A 20602-nucleotide genomic window follows, 5' to 3' on the forward strand; every position below is an offset into this window, starting at 1 on the left:
CGAAGAACCGCCTTATCCGCATGAAAGATAAGGTAAGGCGAATTACACTGCAAAGCTGAGAGTTCAGAAACTCTCTGAGCAGAAGAGATAGCAATAAGAAACAAAACCTTCAAAGATAGCAACTTAATATCTATGAAATGCATTGGCTCAAACGGAGAAAAAGATTAAGGCTCCAAAGAGGAGCAACAGGTTTAAACACAGGCCTGATTCTGGCCAGGGCCTGACAAAAAGATTTAACAACATCTGGCACATCCGCCAGACCCTTGTGTTAAAAAATTGATAATGCAGAAACCTGACCTTTCAGAGAACTGACAGACATCCTTTTCTACAGACCTTCCTGGAGAAAAGACAAAATTCTAGGAATCCTGACCCTACTCCAAGAGTAGCCCTTAGATTCACACCAATAAAGCCTGGATCATGGTCACAATGACCGACTCAAAAAAATCCACGCTTAGACAGAACTAAGCATTCAATCTCCAAGCAGTCAGCTTCAGAGAAACAAGATTTTGATGGAGGAATGGACCTCGAGTTAGGTCCTTCCTCAGAGGAAACCTCCAAGGTGGCCGAGAAGACATCTTCACTAGGTCTGCATACCAGATCCTGCAAGACCATGCAGAAGCTATTAGAATTACCAATGCTCTCTCTTATTTGATACGAGCAATAACTTGTGGAAGGAGCGCAAACGGAGGAAACAGGTATGCTAGACCAAAATCCTAAGGACACGCCAGAGCATCTATCAGAGCGGCCTGAGAATCTCTTGTCCTTGAACCGTACCTTGGAAACTACGCGTTCTGCAGAGACGCCATCAGATCCGGCACCCCCCATTTGAGGGTTAACCTGGAGAACACCTCCAGATGGAGAGCCCACTCCCTGGGATGAAATGTCTGTCTGCTCAGGAAATCCGCTTCCCAGTTGTCCACTCCAGGAATGTGGATGGCAGATAAACAATTGTAAGCTTCCGCCCACTGAATAATCCGTGCCACCTCCTTCATGGCTAAGGAACTCCCTGGTGGTTGATGTAAGCCACTGAGGTAATGTTGTCAGACTGAAACCAGATAAAAAGGGGTAAGGACAATTGAGGCCAAGCCATCAGAGCATTGTAAATCACTCAACTCCAAGATGTTTATGGGGAGAGCAGACTCCTCCCGAGTCCATAGTCCCTGTGCCTTTAACGAGTCCCAGACTGCTCCCCAGCCTAGCAGGCTGGTGTCCGTGGTCACAATCACCCAGGAAGATCTCCGGAAGCATGTGCCCTGAGACAGATGGTCCTGAGAAAGCCACCATGGGAGAGAGTCTCTTGCCGACTGGTCTAGATCTATCCTCCAAGACAGATCCAAATGGTCTCCGTTCCATTGTCTGAGCATGCATAATTGCAGAGCTCTCAAATGGAATGATGTCCATGGAAGCGACCATCAGACCAATTACCTCCATACATCGAGCCACTGATGGCCGAACAATAGACTAAAGAGAGAGGCAAGAGGAGAGAATTTTGGATTTTCTGAATACCATCAGAATTTTTTTCATAGATATCTATTATGGTCCCTGAGAAAACCACCCTTGTAGCTGGAACAAGGGAACACTTTTCCAGATTTACTTTCCAACCGTGGGAACGTAGAAAAGACAAAAAGATCTCTCTATGAGAGCTTGTTGAAAAGATGGCGCCTGAACCAATATGTCGTCCAGGTATGGCACCACTGCAATTCCCTGAGACCTGATCACTGCCAAGAGAGTCCCCAGAACCTTTGAGAAAATTCTGGGAGCTGTGGCAAGGCCAAACGGAAGAGCCACAAACTGAAAGTGTTTGTCTAGAAAGGCGAATCTCAGGAATTTGTAATGATCCCTGTGGATGGGAACATGAAGATGCGCGTCCTTCAGGTCTATGGTCGTCATGAACTGACCCTCTTGGACCAAAGGAAGAATGGAATGAATGGTTTCCATTTTGAAGGACGGTACCCTGAGAAACTTGTAGAGGCATTTTCGGTCTAAAATGGGTCGAAAAGTTCCCTCTTTTCTGGGAACCACAAACAGATTTGAATAGAATCCTAGACCCTGTTCCCTTACTGGAACAATCACTCCCAGGGAGGAAAGGTCCTGAACGCAGTTTAAGAATGCCTCTTTTTTTACCTGGTCTGCAGATAATCTTGAGAAGAGGAATCTGCCCCCGGGAGGGAAATTTTTGAATTCTATTTTGTAACCCTGAGATACTATGTCCACAGCCAAAGGACCTGGGACATCTCATCTCCACGCTTGACAAAACAGGGAAAGTCTGCCCCCCACTTGATCAGAATCTGGACCAGGGGCCAACCCTTCATGCTGACTTAGACTCAGCTAAGGGTTTCTTTGATTGCTTCCCCTTATTCCAAGACTCACTTCCAAGAAGACTTGGACTGCTCCTGCTTGGAAGAGGGAGAGGAAGACTTTTGACCTTTGAAGTTACGAAAGGAACGAAAATTACTTTGACGTCCTTTGAGTCTGTTCTTTTTGTCTTGCGGTAGAAAAGACCCTTTTCCACCCGTAATATCAGAAATTATTTCTACCAGAACAGGTCCGAACAAGGTCTTCCCCTTGTAAGGAAGCTTGGATATAGAGGTAACAGCTGACCAAGCTTTTAGCCACAATGCCATGCGGGATAGGACAGTGAAGCCAGGCATTTTGGCTCCCAGTCTAATAACTTGAATGTTAGCATCAGAAATAAAGGAATTGGCTAGTTTGAGAGCCTTAATTCTATCTTGTATCTCCTCCAACGGAGTCTCTACTAAAATTGATTCAGGATTGCAAAAGTAGATGGCGCAGGTCTTGATATTGAACTGTGGATATGTAGATATCTTCTAACTTTCTAATGGCAAGAGGAAACAGACTTGTTGTGTATATAAATGCCAATTAATAAGAGTGCAGTATACTCACTCCATAAGATGTATAATGTCTGCTCATCTGTAGGTTACCCCACGGGTATGTAGCTTGATAAACTGGAAACAAGGAGAGGCTCCAATGAAATAAACATAAAGATTTACTTGAGAAAACAAGTAATAACTTACTCCATCAAATCTCTGATTCCGGCTATGTCACAGCAAAGAAAGCAAGGTGATATTCCAATAATGGCCAAGTAAATCTTTATGTTTATTTCATTGGAGCCTCTCCTTGTTTCCAGTTTATCAAGCTACATAACCATGGGGTGACCTACAGATGAGCAGACATTATACATCTTATGGAGAGAGTATACTGCACTCTTATTAATTGGCATTTATATACACAAGTCTGTTTCCTCTTACCATCAGAAAGTTAGAAGATATCTACATATCCTCAGTTCAATATCAAGACCTGCACCATCTACTTTTGCAATCCTGTATCTATCACAGTCCCTGGGGAGAGACTGAAAGAAGGCAGCGGTCTAAACCTAAAAGGAGAGTATTGTTTCTTAGTCCATTTGTTACAGATTGCGTTTTTTTTACCATCTTACAACATCTGTACATTGTATTTCTGTTTGTATAAAATTGATTGTATTGTATTTTTGTATAAAATTGATTCAGACAACGCTTCACACCAATAAGATGCTGCACTTGCTACTGTGGCAATACAAACTGCAGGTTGCCATTAGAGACCATGATGAACATACATCTTCTTCAAATAAGCTTCCAACTTTTTGTCTATAGGGATTATAGTTCTCTTAGCCAGAGTAGAAATAGCCCCTTCTAATTTAGGCACCATGCACCAAGAATCTCTAATGGATTCAGCAACAGGAAACATCTTTTTAAATATGGGAGACAGAGAGAAAGGAATCCCTGGCTTTTCCCATTCCGTCACACGGTCTGGGACAGGAAAAACTTCCACAGAGGAAGGAACATCATAGTATTTATTAAGTTTACTAGACTTCTTAGGGTTGACAACGACAGAAGTACCGGAGTCGTCCAAAGTAGCCAATACCTCCTTTAACAGTACACAAAGGTGTTCAAGCTTAAATCTGAAGTTTACTTCATTTTCAGATGAAGGAATAATACTGTCCGAATCTGAGATTTTACCCTCAGAGGCTACCGGCGTATCCTCCTCATCAGACTTTTGAGGGAGGGCAACCTGCATAGCAGTAGGTGGAACAGAAACCTTACTATCTAAATGTCTAATTTTCCTCTTGCGTTTTCCCAGCATAGGAAAAGCAGATAATTCCGCAGATACCGCAGAACATACCTGTGCAGCAAAATCTGCAGGCAAATAAACTCCTCCAGGAGGCTGAGAGGAACTGCAGGGCACTGTATGTGACACCATAGAGGCTTGGGATGTTTGAGGAGACAGCTGTGGCATTGCCTGAACAGCATCATCCTGAGAGACATTGGGCTTAGAGGGCAACAATTCTTTAAAATTAAAGTGTTCTAGCTAAGCATGCAGCACAGAATTGCATAGGCAAAACAATTTGTGCCTCTAGGCATAACAAGCATTTGTCAAAAACACTGAGTCTTGGTCCATGTCCATAATACTAAATAAAAAAAATTCCAAATTGTAGAAATTTTTTAAATACACTGTCACTTTAAGAATTTTTAATACCACAATTTAACTGCCAGATTTCTCTAAAACGATTGTATAGTAGATAGACACTGAAGAGACTGAAATGCAATGACGTTGCTCCGCTCTGTAAATATCTGACAGCAGAAAGAAGACACATGACCGGCAGAGAGAGGAATGTACGCAAGTAAAAGGCACGCGTTTCTCTCTGCCTACAACATAAGATGGAAGTAGCTGCAGCTGGTTTCAAACTCAAGCAGTTTGTCAGTTAGCCTGTTCTAGCAAAGCAAGCAAAGAAAACCAACTGCCAAATTTTAAGTTTATACATAAATCCCTGTATAAAACATAAGCCACACACATACTAATAAAGTATTTCAACAAAATTAGCCCAAAGAGGAAAAAACGTCACAATAAAGGGAAGATTAACCCCTAGTGTCAACATACATAATGTGCCTGCCCACTGCCAAATAAAATCCTGTATAAAGGATTTTAAAAATGTCCCCATCTACTGCATATGACATATTGTTCTGAAGTGCAAGTCTCCAAGACCTAGAAGACAAAAGCACTTACCTACAGTCTAGCTGTCCGGGCAGGAAGACAGCTCACAAGGCATGAAAGGACACATACTCCTTACAGAGACCTGTAGAAAAAGAAAGAACAGAGTAAACAACTCTTTCTGTACCATGGGCAGCAATGTGTTAGGAAACAAAGCAAGGACTACCTCACAACTTCCTTACTACTTAAAAGCCTCCACTACTTTACTGAAGAGATTGACGTGGACTCATCTAAACCCAAATCCTTGCTTGTAGGGAAAAGTACCCGAAAAAGGAATTAATTTCTTCAGACACCAAACTTCACCTCCTCCATTGACAGAGGTAAAGAGAATGACTGGAGATTGTGGGTAAGGGAGTGACACTTAACAGCTTTGCTGTGGTGCTCCTTGCCTCCTCCTGCTGGCCAGGAGTGATATTCCCACTAGTAATTGAATGATGTCGTGGACTCTCCATATTTTAGGAAAGAAAAAGGATTTAGCTCCATGTTTATTTACAACAGTAAGTTCCTAGAGTTATTAAGAACATTTCATAATACCTGAAAGGCTTGCTGTCTGGGTCTGTATCTTTGAATCCCATTTCTTCTAGTTTGCACCTTCGGTAGAGCTCATAATGACGTGTGTGCGTTTGCTCTCGAAGATCCTCCATGTTTACCCGTATAAGCATCTCTCGTAACTTGACAAAATCACAGTGGGTTTCATTTTCAACTAAAGGAAAGTACAATATCTGTAATCTTTGTTAAAGGGTAAAAGCTACAGGTAAAATCTATAAATATGAAACTTGAGGCCTATTTGAATAATAACCCTAAGTCTAAGAAAGACTGATAAATTGGCTTTAAAGGAAGTTTTCTGTCCTTAAAACCTAACTATTGATTTTACATAACAATTTGATGCGTTATAGATAATTTAAAACCATTTAGATCAGATTTTAATCAGATAGTCTAACCACAATGTAGATCTATGAGACTGCATATACTGGTTTATGAATCTAAAAGAGATACAAAGGTTTTAAAGTGAAGGTCAAGTCTGGCGTTCAGGTTATAATTTTTCAATATGTTAGTTAAATTCAGTATGATGTTCATTCATCAAATTATATATAAATACAATAAAAAGTTTTATTTTTAACGTTTTCAATCTGCTTCGTTTCACCTGTATAATCCGCCCGCCATACTGCCGTTATTGAGCGACAGTTTTTCTATCGAATCTAGTGTTTACCCCTGTGGCGTCCAGCCCCTTTTCGGTTTCGTCATTGCAACCTTATGCTCATGGGTTTAAACAAAGCGCGTCATCATCGGCATGCTCATTCATGTTTCGCGCATGCGTTGTCCGCTCTCACAATTGTTGATACATTGAATCAACATCAACGCTCTCTCGCATCCTAGCAAATTAGCCTGCAACTATAACAGGTAAGAATCAATAAGCAGCGCCTTTACAAAACGAATTGGGCTAAATTATAATCGATCTCTACATCATAAAGTATTTATTTGTTACGTGGGTTGACGAAACGCAAGCGTTATTGACTTGACGATACGCAGTTCAAACAAAACACGGGTGCACGAGCGTAGTCCGCTTGTAAGAAACAAAGCAACGTCATAACATCTGAATAAGGAAGTGTGGTAGGGGCAGAGCTAATTGCAATAACGGAGGTATATTATAAATACATTTTATTAGAAATGGATTCGTTATTTCTACATATAAACTCAGCGACTTTAATATTTATAACATAAACTTTAACATGGTATATAGATAATAGCAAAAATTGACCTTCACTTTAAGATTAGGAGTAAGATAATTATCCTAGAGTGAACAGATCACTACTGAAAGCCACAGCTTAAGATATATTATGGGCAAAAAAAAAAAAAGTGAAAATTAATATTGTTATGTGCAGCCCACCACTATTCCCTATAACGATAGGCTACAGCATGCATCTATTTGGAAAAGTATCCTGCATGGTCAGTGCATGTTAATAAAACTACATTGCTTTTGGTTACAAAGTCTGAAACAGGATTTGCAGGTCATCAGTGTTTTTTATGCTTTTATAGATCTACAAACACACCACACATCAAAGTCCTGGACACTATTTAGGACTAAATGACATCATCAAAGGCCAGATTACAAGTGGAGCATTATTAACGCTCCTGCTCGAATGCTAACTGCGATAGAAGTAAGCTTTTTGCGCGCCTTGGGTTGCGCTTGTATTATGAGTTGAAAGTAAACTGTTTTTGCTTGCACGATAACCCTACAAGTACAAAAAGCTGAACTTAGGTTATCGCGTTTGCAATATTCTATTTCCCAATAGAAGTCAAGGGAGCAAAAGTCACATCGCCTCATGTGCACTAACCAGACATGAAAATATTAATATTCCACATTCCAATGTTCTTCACATAGGAGAAATAGAATTTATGCTTACCTGATAAATTACTTTCTCCAACGGTGTGTCCGGTCCACGGCGTCATCCTTACTTGTGGGATATTCTCTTCCCCAACAGGAAATGGCAAAGAGTCCCAGCAAAGCTGGTCACATGATCCCTCCTAGGCTCCGCCCACCCCAGTCATTCGACCGACGGACAGGAGGAAATATATATAGGAGAAACCATATGATACCGTGGTGACTGTAGTTAGAGAAAATAATTCATCAGACCTGATTAAAAAACCAGGGCGGGCCGTGGACCGGACACACCCGTGGAGAAAGTAATTTATCAGGTAAGCATAAATTCTGTTTTCTCCAACATTGGTGTGTCCGGTCCACGGCGTCATCCTTACTTGTGGGAACAAATACCAAAGCTTTAGGACACGGATGAAGGGAGGGAGCAAATCAGGTCACCTAAATGGAAGGCACCACGGCTTGCAAAACCTTTCTCCCAAAAATAGCCTCCGAAGAAGCTAAAGTATCAAATTTGTAAAATTTGGCAAAAGTGTGCAGTGAAGACCAAGTCGCTGCCTTACATATCTGGTCAACAGAAGCCTCGTTCTTGAAGGCCCATATGGAAGCCACAGCCCTAGTGGAGTGAGCTGTGATTCTTTCAGGAGGCTGCCGTCCGGCAGTCTCATAAGCCAATCGGATAATGCTTTTAAGCCAAAAGGAAAGAGAGGTAGAAGTCGCTTTTTGACCTCTCCTTTTACCAGAATAAACAACAAACAAGGAAGATGTTTGTCTGAAATCTTTAGTAGCCTCTAAATAGAATTTTAGAGCACGGACTACGTCCAAATTGTGTAACAAACGTTCCTTCTTTGAAACTGGATTCGGACACAAAGAAGGTACAACTATCTCCTGGTTAATATTTTTGTTGGAAACAACTTTCGGAAGAAAACCAGGCTTAGTACGCAAAACCACCTTATCTGCATGGAACACCAGATAGGGCGGAGAACACTGCAGAGCAGATAACTCTGAATCTCTTCTAGCAGAAGAAATTGCAACCAAAAACAAAACTTTCCAAGATAATAACTTAATATCTACGGAATGTAAGGGTTCAAACGGAACCCCTTGAAGAACTGAAAGAACTAGATTTAGACTCCAGGGAGGAGTCAAAGGTCTGTAAACAGGCTTGATCCTAACCAGAGCCTGAACAAATGCTTGAACATCTGGCACAGCTGCCAGTCTTTTGTGAAGTAAAACAGATAAAGCAGAGATCTGTCCCTTCAGAGAACTTGCAGATAATCCTTTCTCCAAACCTTCTTGTAGAAAGGATAGAATCTTAGGAATTTTTATCTTGTTCCATGGGAATCCTTTAGATTCACACCAACAGATATATTTTTTCCATATTTTATGGTAAATTTTTCTAGTTACAGGCTTTCTAGCCTGAATCAGAGTATCTATTACAGAATCTGAAAACCCACGCTTTGATAAAATCAAGCGTTCAATCTCCAAGCCGTCAGTTGGAGGGAAACCAGATTCGGATGTTCGAATGGACCCTGAACAAGAAGGTCCTGTCTCAAAGGTAGCTTCCATGGTGGAGCCGATGACATATTCACCAGGTCTGCATACCAAGTGCTGCGTGGCCATGCAGGAGCTATCAAGATCACTGAGGCCCTCTCCTGATTGATCCTGGCTACCAGCCTGGGGATGAGAGGAAACGGTGGGAATACATAAGCTAGGTTGAAGGTCCAAGGTGCTACTAGTGCATCTACTAGGGTCGCCTTGGGATCCCTGGATCTGGACCCGTAGCAAGGAACCTTGAAGTTCTGGCGAGACGCCATCAGATCCATGTCTGGAATGCCCCATAATTGAGTTATTTGGGCAAAGATTTCCGGATGGAGTTCCCACTCCCCCGGATGGAATGTCTGACGACTCAGAAAATCCGCTTCCCAATTTTCCACTCCTGGGATGTGGATCGCAGACAAGTGGCAGGAGTGATCCTCCGCCCATTGAATTACCTTGGTCACTTCTTTCATCGCCAGGGAAGTCCTTGTTCCCCCCTGATGATTGATATATGCAACGGTCGTCATGTTGTCTGACTGAAACCTTATGAATTTGGCCTTTGCTAGTTGAGGCCAAGCTCTGAGAGCATTGAATATCGCTCTCAGTTCCAGAATGTTTATCGGGAGAAGAGACTCTTCCCGAGACCATAGACCCTGAGCTTTCAGGGATTCCCAGACCGCGCCCCAGCCCACTAGGCTGGCGTCGGTCGTGACAATGACCCACTCTGGTCTGCAGAAGCTCATTCCCTGTGACAGATTGTCCAGGGTCAGCCACCAACGGAGTGAATCTCTGGTCTTTTGATCTACTTGAATCGTCGGAGACAAGTCTGTATAATCCCCATTCCACTGTCTGAGCATGCACAGTTGTAATGGTCTTAGATGAATTCGTGCAAAAGGAACTATGTCCATTGTTGCAACCATCAATCCTATTACTTCCATGCACTGTGCTATGGAAGGACGAGGAACAGAATGAAGTACTTGACAAGAGCTTAGAAGTTTTGATTTTCTGACCTCTGTCAGAAAAATCCTAATTTCTAAGGAATCTATTATTGTTCCCAAGAAGGGAACTCTTGTTGACGGGGACAGAGAACTTTTTTCTTTGTTCACCTTCCATCCGTGAGATCTGAGAAAGGCTAGGACGATGTCCGTATGAGCCTTTGCTTTTGACAGGGACGACGCTTGAATCAGGATGTCGTCCAAGTAAGGTACTACTGCAATGCCCCTTGGTCTTAGAACCGCTAGAAGGGACCCTAGTACCTTTGTGAAAATCCTTGGAGCAGTGGCTAATCCAAATGGAAGTGCCACAAACTGGTAATGCTTGTCCAGAAAAGCGAACCTTAGGAACTGATGATGTTCCTTGTGGATAGGAATATGTAGGTACGCATCCTTTAAATCCACGGTAGTCATAAATTGATTTTCCTGGATAGTAGGTAGGATCGTTCGAATAGTTTCCATTTTGAACGATGGTACCCTGAGAAATTTGTTTAGGGTCTTTAGATCCAAAATTGGTCTGAATGTTCCCTCTTTTTTGGGAACTATGAACAGATTGGAATAAAATCCCATTCCTTGTTCTCTTATTGGAACTGGATGTATCACTCCCATCTTTAACAGGTCTTCTACACAATGTAAGAATGCCTGTCTCTTTATTTGGTTTGAAGATAATTGAGACCTGTGGAACCTTCCCCTTGGGGGTAGTTCCTTGAATTCCAGGAGATAACCTTGAGAAACTATTTCTAGCGCCCAAGGATCCTGAACATCTCTTGCCCAAGCCTGAGCAAAGAGAGAAAGTCTGCCCCCCACTAGATACGGTCCCGGATCGGGGGCTATCCCTTCATGCTGTTTTGGTAGCAGTGGTAGGCTTCTTGGCCTGCTTACCCTTGTTCCAGCCTTGCATTGGTTTCCAGGCTGGTTTGGGTTGTGAAGTATTACCCTCTTGCTTAGAGGATACAAAATTAGAGACTGGTCCGTTTCTGCGAAAGGGACGAAAATTAGCCTTATTATTAGCCTTAAAAGACCTATCCTGTGGGAGGGCATGGCCCTTTCCCCCAGTGATGTCTGAAATAATCTCTTTCAAATCAGGTCCAAATAATGTTTTACCTTTGAAAGGAATGTTAAGCAATTTTGTCTTGGAAGACACATCCGCTGACCAAGACTTTAGCCAAAGCACTCTGCGCGCCACGACAGCAAACCCTGAATTTTTCGCCGCTAATCTAGCTAATTGCAAAGCGGCATCTAAAACAAAAAAGTTAGCCAATTTAAGTGCTTGAACTCTGTCCATAACCTCCTCATACGAAGATTGTTTACTGAGCGATTTTTCTAGTTCCTCGAACCAGAAACACGCTGCCGTAGTGACAGGAACAATGCATGAAATTGGTTGTAGAAGGTAACCTTGCTGTACAAAAATCTTTTTAAGCAAACCCTCTAATTTCTTATCCATAGGATCTTTGAAAGCACAACTATCTTCGATAGGAATAGTAGTGCGTTTGTTTAGAGTAGAAACCGCCCCCTCGACCTTGGGGACTGTCTGCCATAAGTCCTTTCTGGGGTCAACTATAGGAAATAATTTCTTAAATATAGGGGGGGGGGAACAAAAGGTATGCCGGGCCTTTCCCACTCTTTATTTACTATGTCTGCCACCCGCTTGGGTATAGGAAAAGCGTCGGGGGCACCGGAACCTCTAGGAACTTGTCCATCTTACATAATTTCTCTGGAATGACCAAATTGTCACAATCATCCAGTGTAGATAACACCTCCTTAAGCAGTGCGCGGAGATGTTCTAATTTAAATTTAAATGTCACAACATCAGGTTCAGCTTGATGAGAAATTTTTCCTGAATCTGAAATTTCTCCATCAGACAAAACCTCCCTCATGGCCCCTTGAGATTGGTGTGAGTGTATGTCAGAACAGTTATCATCAGCGTCCTCTTGCTCTTCAGTGTTTAAAACAGAGCAATCGCGCTTTCTCTGATAAGTAGGCATTTTGGATAAAAGATTTGCTATGGAGTTATCCATTACAGCCGTTAATTGTTGCATGGTAATAAGTATTGGCGCACTAGATGTACTAGGGGCCTCCTGTGTGGGCATAACTGGTGTAGACACAGTAGGGGATGATGTAGTATCATGTTTACTCCCCTCATTTGAGGAATCATCTTGGGCAATATCATTATCTGTTGCATTACTGTCCTTACTTTGTTTGGACACTATGGCACAATTATCACATAAATTTAAATGGGGAGACACATTGGCTTTCATACATATAGAACATAGCTTATCTGATGGTACAGACATGTTAAACAGGCTTAAACTTGTCAACAAAGCACAAAAAACATAATTTATGCTTACCTGATAAATTCCTTTCTTCTGTTGTGTGATCAGTCCACGGGTCATCATTACTTCTGGGATATAACTCCTCCCCAACAGGAAATGCAAGAGGATTCACCCAGCAGAGCTGCATATAGCTCCTCCCCTCTACGTCAGTCCCAGTCATTCGACCAAGAATCAACGAGAAAGGAGTAACCAAGGGTGAAGTGGTGACTGGAGTATAATTTAAAAGATATTTACCTGCCTTAAAACAGGGCGGGCCGTGGACTGATCACACAACAGAAGAAAGGAATTTATCAGGTAAGCATAAATTATGTTTTCTTCTGTTATGTGTGATCAGTCCACGGGTCATCATTACTTCTGGGATACCAATACCAAAGCAAAAGTACACGGATGACGGGAGGGATAGGCAGGCTCATTATACAGAAGGAACCACTGCCTGAAGAACCTTTCTCCCAAAAATAGCCTCCGAAGAAGCAAAAGTGTCAAATTTGTAAAATTTGGAAAAAGTATGAAGCGAAGACCAAGTTGCAGCCTTGCAAATCTGTTCAACAGAGGCCTCATTCTTAAAGGCCCAAGTGGAAGCCACAGCTCTAGTGGAGTGAGCTGTAATTCTTTCAGGAGGCTGCTGTCCAGCAGTCTCATAGGCTAAACGTATTATGCTACGAAGCCAAAAAGAGAGAGAGGTAGCAGAAGCTTTTTGACCTCTCCTCTGTCCAGAGTAAACGACAAACAAGGAAGAAGTTTGGCGAAAATCTTTAGTTGCCTGCAAGTAGAACTTGAGGGCACGAACTACATCCAGATTGTGTAAAAGACGTTCCTTCTTTGAAGAAGGATTTGGACACAAGGATGGGACAACAATCTCTTGATTGATGTTCCTGTTAGTGACTACCTTAGGTAAGAACCCAGGTTTAGTACGCAGAACTACCTTGTCTGAGTGAAAAATCAGATAAGGGGAATCACAATGTAAGGCTGATAACTCAGAGACTCTTCGAGCAGAGGAAATAGCCATTAAAAACAGAACTTTCCAAGATAACATTTTTATATCAATGGAATGAAGGGGTTCAAACGGAACACCCTGTAAAACGTTAAGAACTAAGTTTAAACTCCATGGTGGAGCAACAGCTTTAAACACAGGCTTGATCCTAGCTAAAGCCTGACAAAAGGACTGGACGTCTGGACTTTCTGACAGACGTCTGCGTAACAAGATGGACAGAGCTGAAATCTGTCCCTTTAATGAACTAGCTGATAAACCCTTTTCTAAACCTTCTTGTAGAAAGGACAATATCCTAGCGATCCTAACCTTACTCCAGGAGTAACCTTTGGATTCGCACCAGTATAGGTATTTCCGCCATATTTTATGGTAAATCCTTCTGGTAACAGGCTTCCTAGCCTGAATCAGGGTATCAATAACCGACTCAGAAAAACCACGTTTTGATAAAATCAAGCGTTCAATTTCCAAGCAGTCAGCTTCAGAGAAGTTAGATTTTGATGTTTGAATGGACCCTGTATCAGAAGGTCCTGTCTTAGAGGTAGAGACCAAGGCGGACAGGATGACATGTCCACTAGATCTGCATACCAAGTCCTGCGTGGCCAAGCAGGTGCTATTAGAATTACTGATGCTCTCTCCTGTTTGATTTTGGCAATCAATCGAGGAAGCAGCGGGAAGGGTGGAAACACATAAGCCATCCTGAAGTTCCAAGGTGCTGTCAAAGCATCTATCAGAACTGCTCCCGGATCCCTGGATCTGGACCCGTAGCGAGGAAGTTTGGCGTTCTGGCGAGACGCCATGAGATCTATCTCTGGTTTGCCCCAACGTCGAAGTATTTGGGCAAAGACCTCCGGATGAAGTTCCCACTCCCCCGGATGAAGAGTCTGGCGACTCAAGAAATCCGCCTCCCAGTTCTCCACTCCCGGGATGTGGATTGCTGACAGGTGGCAAGAGTGAGACTCTGCCCAGCGAATTATCTTTGATACTTCCATCATTGCTAGGGAGCTTCTTGTCCCTCCCTGATGGTTGATGTAAGCTACAGTCGTGATGTTGTCCGACTGAAACCTGATGAACCCCCGAGTTATTAACTGGGGCCAAGCCAGAAGGGCATTGAGAACTGCTCTCAATTCCAGAATGTTTATTGGAAGGAGACTCTCCTCCTGATTCCATAGTCCCTGAGCCTTCAGAGAATTCCAGACAGCGCCCCAACCTAGTAGGCTGGCGTCTGTTGTTACAATTGTCCAGTCTGGCCTGCTGAATGGCATCCCCCTGGACAGGTGTGGCCGATGAAGCCACCATAGAAGAGAATTTCTGGTCTCTTGATTCAGATTCAGAGTAGGGGACAAATCTGAGTAATCCCCATTCCACTGACTTAGCATGCATAATTGCAGCGGTCTGAGGTGTAGGCGTGCAAACGGTACTATGTCCATTGCCGCTACCATTAAGCCGATCACCTCCATGCATTGAGCTACTGACGGGTGTTGAATGGAATGAAGGACGCGGCATGCATTTTGAAGTTTTGTTAACCTGTCTTCTGTCAGGTAAATCTTCATTTCTACAGAATCTATAAGAGTCCCCAAGAATGGAACTCTTGTGAGAGGAAAGAGAGAACTCTTCTTTTCGTTCACTTTCCATCCATGCGACCTTAGAAATGCCAGAACTAACTCTGTATGAGACTTGGCAGTTTGAAAGCTTGAAGCTTGTATTAGAATGTCGTCTAGGTACGGAGCTACCGAAATCCCTCGCGGTCTTAGTACCGCTAGAAGGGTACCCAGAACCTTTGTGAAGATTCTTGGAGCCGTAGCCAATCCGAATGGAAGAGCTACAAACTGGTAGTGCCTGTCTAAGAAGGCAAACCTTAGATACCGGTGATGATCTTTGTGGATCGGTATGTGAAGGTAAGCATCCTTTAAATCCACTGTGGTCATGTACTGACCCTCTTGGATCATGGGTAAGATTGTCCGAATAGTTTCCATTTTGAACGATGGAACTCTTAGGAATTTGTTTAGAGTCTTTAAATCTAAGATTGGCCTGAAAGTTCCCTCTTTTTTGGGAACCACAAACAGGTTTGAGTAGAACCCTTGTCCTTGTTCCGACCACGGAACCGGATGGATCACTCCCATTGTTAACAGATCTTGTACGCAGCGTAGAAACGCTTCTTTCTTTATCTGGTTTGTTGACAACCTTGACAGATGAAATCTCCCTCTTGGGGGAGATAATTTGAAGTCTAGAAGGTATCCCTGAGATATGATCTCTAGTGCCCAGGGATCCTGAACATCTCTTGCCCAGGCCTGGGCGAAGAGAGAGAGTCTGCCCCCTACTAGATCCGGTCCCGGATCGGGGGCTCTCGGTTCATGCTGTCTTTGGGGCAGCAGCAGGTTTCCTGGCCTGCTTGCTTTTGTTCCAGGACTGGTTAGGCTTCCAGCCTTGCCTGTAACGAGCAACAGCTCCTTCCTGTTTTGGTGCAGTGGAGGTTGATGCTGCTCCTGTTTTGAAATTCCGAAAGGGACGAAAATTAGACTGTCTAGCCTTAGCTTTGGCCTTGTCTTGAGGTAGGGCGTGGCCCTTACCTCCCGTAATGTCAGCGATAATTTCTTTCAAACCGGGCCCGAATAAGGACTGCCCCTTGAAAGGTATATTAAGTAATTTGGACTTAGAAGTAACATCAGCTGACCAGGATTTTAGCCACAGTGCCCTGCGTGCCTGTATGGCGAATCCTGAGTTCTTAGCCGTAAGTTTGGTTAAATGTACTACGGCCTCCGAAATGAAAGAATTAGCTAGTTTAAGGACTCTAAGCCTGTCCGTAATGTCGTCTAGCGTAGAGGAACTAAGGTTCTCTTCAAGCGACTCAATCCAAAATGCTGCCGCAGCCGTAATCGGCGCGATACATGCAAGGGGTTGTAATATAAAACCTTGTTGAACAAACATTTTCTTAAGGTAACCCTCTAATTTTTTATCCATTGGATCTGAGAAAGCACAGCTATCCTCCACCGGGATAGTGGTACGCTTAGCTAAAGTAGAAACTGCTCCCTCCACCTTGGGGACCGTTTGCCATAAGTCCCGAGTGGTGGCGTCTATTGGAAACATCTTTCTAAATATTGGAGGGGGTGAGAACGGCACACCGGGTCTATCCCACTCCTTAGTAACAATTTCAGTTAGTCTCTTAGGTATAGGAAAAACGTCAGTACTCGCCGGTACCGCAAAGTATTTATCCAACCTACACAGTTTCTCTGGTATTGCAACAGTGTTACAATCGTTGAGAGCTGCTAAGACCTCCCCTAGTAGTACACGGAGGTTCTCCAATTTAAATTTAAAATTTGAAATATCTGAGTCCAATCTGTTTGGATCAGAACCGTCACCCACAGAATGAAGCTCTCCGTCCTCATGCTCTGCGAGCTGTGACGCAGTATCAGACATGGCCCTAGCATTGTCAGCGCACTCTGTTCTCACCCCAGAGTGATCACGCTTGCCTCTTAGTTCAGGTAATTTAGACAAAACTTCAGTCATAACAGTAGCCATATCTTGTAATGTTATCTGTAATGGCCGCCCAGATGTACTAGGCGCCAAAATATCACGCACCTCCCGGGCGGGAGATGCAGGTACTGTCGCGTGAGGCGAGTTAGTCGGCATAACTCTCCCCTCGCTGTTTGGTGAAATTTGTTCACATTGTACAGATTGACTTTTATTTAAAGTAGCATCAATACAGTTAGTACATAAATTTCTATTGGGCTCCACCTTGGCATTGGAACAAATGACACAGATATCTTCCTCTGAGTCAGACATGTTTAACACACTAGCAAAAAAACTTACAACTTGGTTATAATCTTTTTTTAGCAAAAAAACGCACTGTGCCTCAAAGAGGTACTAACGATTAAATGACAGTTGAAATAATGAACTGAAAAACAGTTATTTCATCAAACTTTAAAACAACACAACTTTTAGCAAAGGTTTGTTCCCATTAGTAAATAACAACACTAATTAAATTTGTACATAAGAAAACAAAACAACGTTTTTTATACACAGTCACTATAAGAATTCTCACAGCTCTGCTGAGAGAATTTACCTCCCTTCAAAGAAGTTTGAAGACCCCTGAGATCTGTCAGAGATGAACCGGATCATGCAGGAAATATAAAAGTAGCTGACTGGAATTTTTTGATGCGTAGCAAAGAGCGCCAAAAACGGCCCCTCCCTCTCCCACACAGCAGTGAAGAGAAACGAAACTGTCACAATTAAAGCAAAAAACTGCCAAGTGGAAAATAATGCCCAAATATTTATTCACACAGTACCTCAGCAATGTAAACGATTCTACATTCCAGCAAAAACGTTTAACATGAGAATAGTTATTAAAAGGATTAGTGACCTTTAACACAGTAGTTCCGGTGAAATACCATCCCCAGAATACTGAAGTGTATACATACATGTCATTTTAACGGTATGGCAGGCTTTTCTCATCAATTCCATTCAGAAAATAAAAACTGCCACATACCTCAATGCAGATTCATCTGCCCGCTGTCCCCTGATCTGAAGCCTTTACCTCCCTCAGATGGTCGAGAACAGCCATATGATCTTAACGACTCCGGTTAAAATCATAGTAAAAAATCTCTGTCAGATTCTTCCTCAAACTCTGCCAGAGAAGTAATAACACGCTCCGGTGCTATTTTAAAATAACAAACTTTTGATTGAAGTCATAAAAACTAAGTATAATCACCATAGTCCTCTCACACATCCTATCTAGTCGTTGGGTGCAAGAGAATGACTGGGACTGACGTAGAGGGGAGGAGCTATATGCAGCTCTGCTGGGTGAATCCTCTTGCATTTCCTGTTGGGGAGGAGTTATATCCCAGAAGTAATGATGACCCGTGGACTGATCACACATAACAGAAGAAAACGTTTTAAAATAAAACCGTTACTGTCACTTTAAATTTCAAACTGAAAACACTTTATTACTGAATATGTGAAAAAGTATGAAGGAATTGTTCAAAATTCACCAAAATTTCACCACAGTGTCTTAAAGCATTAAAAGTATTGCACACCAAATTTCAGAGCTTTAACCCTTAAATTAACGGAACCAGAGCCGTTTTTGCATTTAACCCCTATACAGTCCCAGAATGAGGCTCTGTCTATAACTAGAAAGGCCCCCATCTGAAAAAGGTGTCCAACACAGTGCCTGCCGTTTTTCTAAACGTTCCCCAAGATTATAATACCAATAATTAGTTAGAATCTGCATAATATGCCTAGTAAAGCAATTGTTTTAGCCCAGAAAAATGTCTACCAGTTTTTAAGCCCTTTTTTAAGCCCTTTATTCTTTTATGTTTAACTAAGAAAATGGCTTACCGGTCCCCATGAGGGGAAATGACAGCCTTCCAGCATTACACAGTCTTGTTAGAAATATGGCTAGTCATACCTTAAGCAGAAAAGACTGCTAACTGTTTCCCCCAACTGAAGTTACTTCATCTCAACAGTCCTGTGTGGAAACAGCAATCGATTTTAGTTACTGTCTGCTAAAAATCATCTTCCTCTTACAAACAGAAATCTTCATCCTTTTCTGTTTCAGAGTAAATAGTACATACCAGCACTATTTTAAAATAACAAACACTTGATAGAAGAATAAAACTACATTTAAACACCAAAAAACTCTTAACCATCTCCGTGGAGATGTTGCCTGTGCAACGGCAAAGAGAATGACTGGGGTGGGCGGAGCCTAGGAGGGATCATGTGACCAGCTTTGCTGGGACTCTTTGCCATTTCCTGTTGGGGAAGAGAATATCCCACAAGTAAGGATGACGCCGTGGACCGGACACACCAATGTTGGAGAAATATATATTTATACACACACACACACACACACACACACATATATACATATATATATCTGCTTTAGACTATGCTAACATTTGCTATTCTCTGATTGCATCGACATTAACCGAATATCTTATGTAAATGGATCATTATAGTTAAAAGGACAGTCTACACCAGAATTTTTATTGTTTTAAAAGATATATAATTCCTTTATTACCCATTCCCCAGTTTTGCATAACCAACACAGTTATAATAATATACTTTTAACCTCTGTGATTATCTTGTATCTAAGCCTATGCAAACTGCCCCTTTATTTCAGTTCTTTTGACAGACTTGCAGTCTAGTCAATTAGTGCCTGCTCCCAGATAACTTCATGTACACGAGCACAGTGTTATCTGTATGAAATACGTGAACTAACACCCTCTAGTGGTGAAAAACTTAAAATGTATTCTGAAAAGAGGTGGCCTTCAAGGTCTAAGAAATTAGCATATGAACCTCCTAGGTTAAGCTTTCAACTAAGAATACAAAGAGAACAAAGCAAAATTGGTGATAAAAGTAAATTGGAAAATTGTTTAAAATTACATGCTCTATCTGAATCATGAAAGTTTATTTTGGCCTAGACTGTCCCTTTAACGATAACAATATACTTGTAAGCCCGGTCCTGCCCCCTATGCTAAATTAGCCATGCAACAGTGAAGCTAACTAATATTGAACACGGCTTGGTCGCCCACCCTAATGGGGGCATGCCCAGGTCCGTTGACATATCCTGTATAACTCCGGAGAACATAGGTGTCATTTATACTTCCGGTGATTTTTTGACACAGTAAAGTAATAATTATGTATGCATGATGACACCAGTGTATCATTAGTAACATTTTCCAAGACATATGCAGGTTATGACTCGCTGGGATATATGTATACTGTGCAAGCTTGTAATTATGTATGCATGATGACACCAGTGTATCATTAGTAAGTTTTCCAAGACATATGCAGGTTTTGACTCGCCAGGATATATGTATACTGTGCAAGCTTGTATTTGATTATTTCCCAGATACACTGTCGGCAATACATTATAATTAGAGGATCATTTTTTGGCCATTCCTTAAGGGATTGCTGGTTTGCAAGATATATTATGCATGATGCCTAAGTGACCACTGCTATAAATCTGTCTAAATGATATTGGGTATGAGGTGCATACATATGGGGTTGCCATGATAATGTTTTTGGCACTTTATTTCTGAGGGGGGCATTTGATCTATTTAAGCTTGTATGTTTGTCACATTCTTGTTTGGTCTGAGGAAGAGGTTATAGACCCTGAAACATCACCACTATGGAATACATTCTATTGGCTTTAATGATACAAATCCAGTGTGTGCAGTCCCTTTTTAAATTTGTAGATATATAGATAGACACACAAACTTTGTCATACAATGTAGATTATCAAAGCTATTTTACAATTCTGCTTACAATAATCTAACAAAACATCTGTACATTAAGAATCAATTGTCTTTAACTAGATTGACCAGTCAAGTGA

At 42.1% G+C, this 20602-nt stretch overlaps 1 protein-coding gene across 1 annotated transcript in view; it reads right to left on the reverse strand.

The window, feature by feature from the left end:
* Positions 1-20602, reverse strand: part of SEPTIN6 (septin 6) — a gene marked incomplete in the record, with an annotated part of 231349 nt that overhangs the window by 69791 nt on the left and 140956 nt on the right. Inside the window, 1 exon segment of the mRNA XM_053699188.1 lies at positions 5581-5749. Coding sequence (XP_053555163.1) covers positions 5581-5749 — 169 coding nt within the window.

This window comes from Bombina bombina, chromosome 1 (assembly GCF_027579735.1).
Source record: "Bombina bombina isolate aBomBom1 chromosome 1, aBomBom1.pri, whole genome shotgun sequence".
Taxonomy (NCBI): domain Eukaryota; kingdom Metazoa; phylum Chordata; class Amphibia; order Anura; family Bombinatoridae; genus Bombina; species Bombina bombina.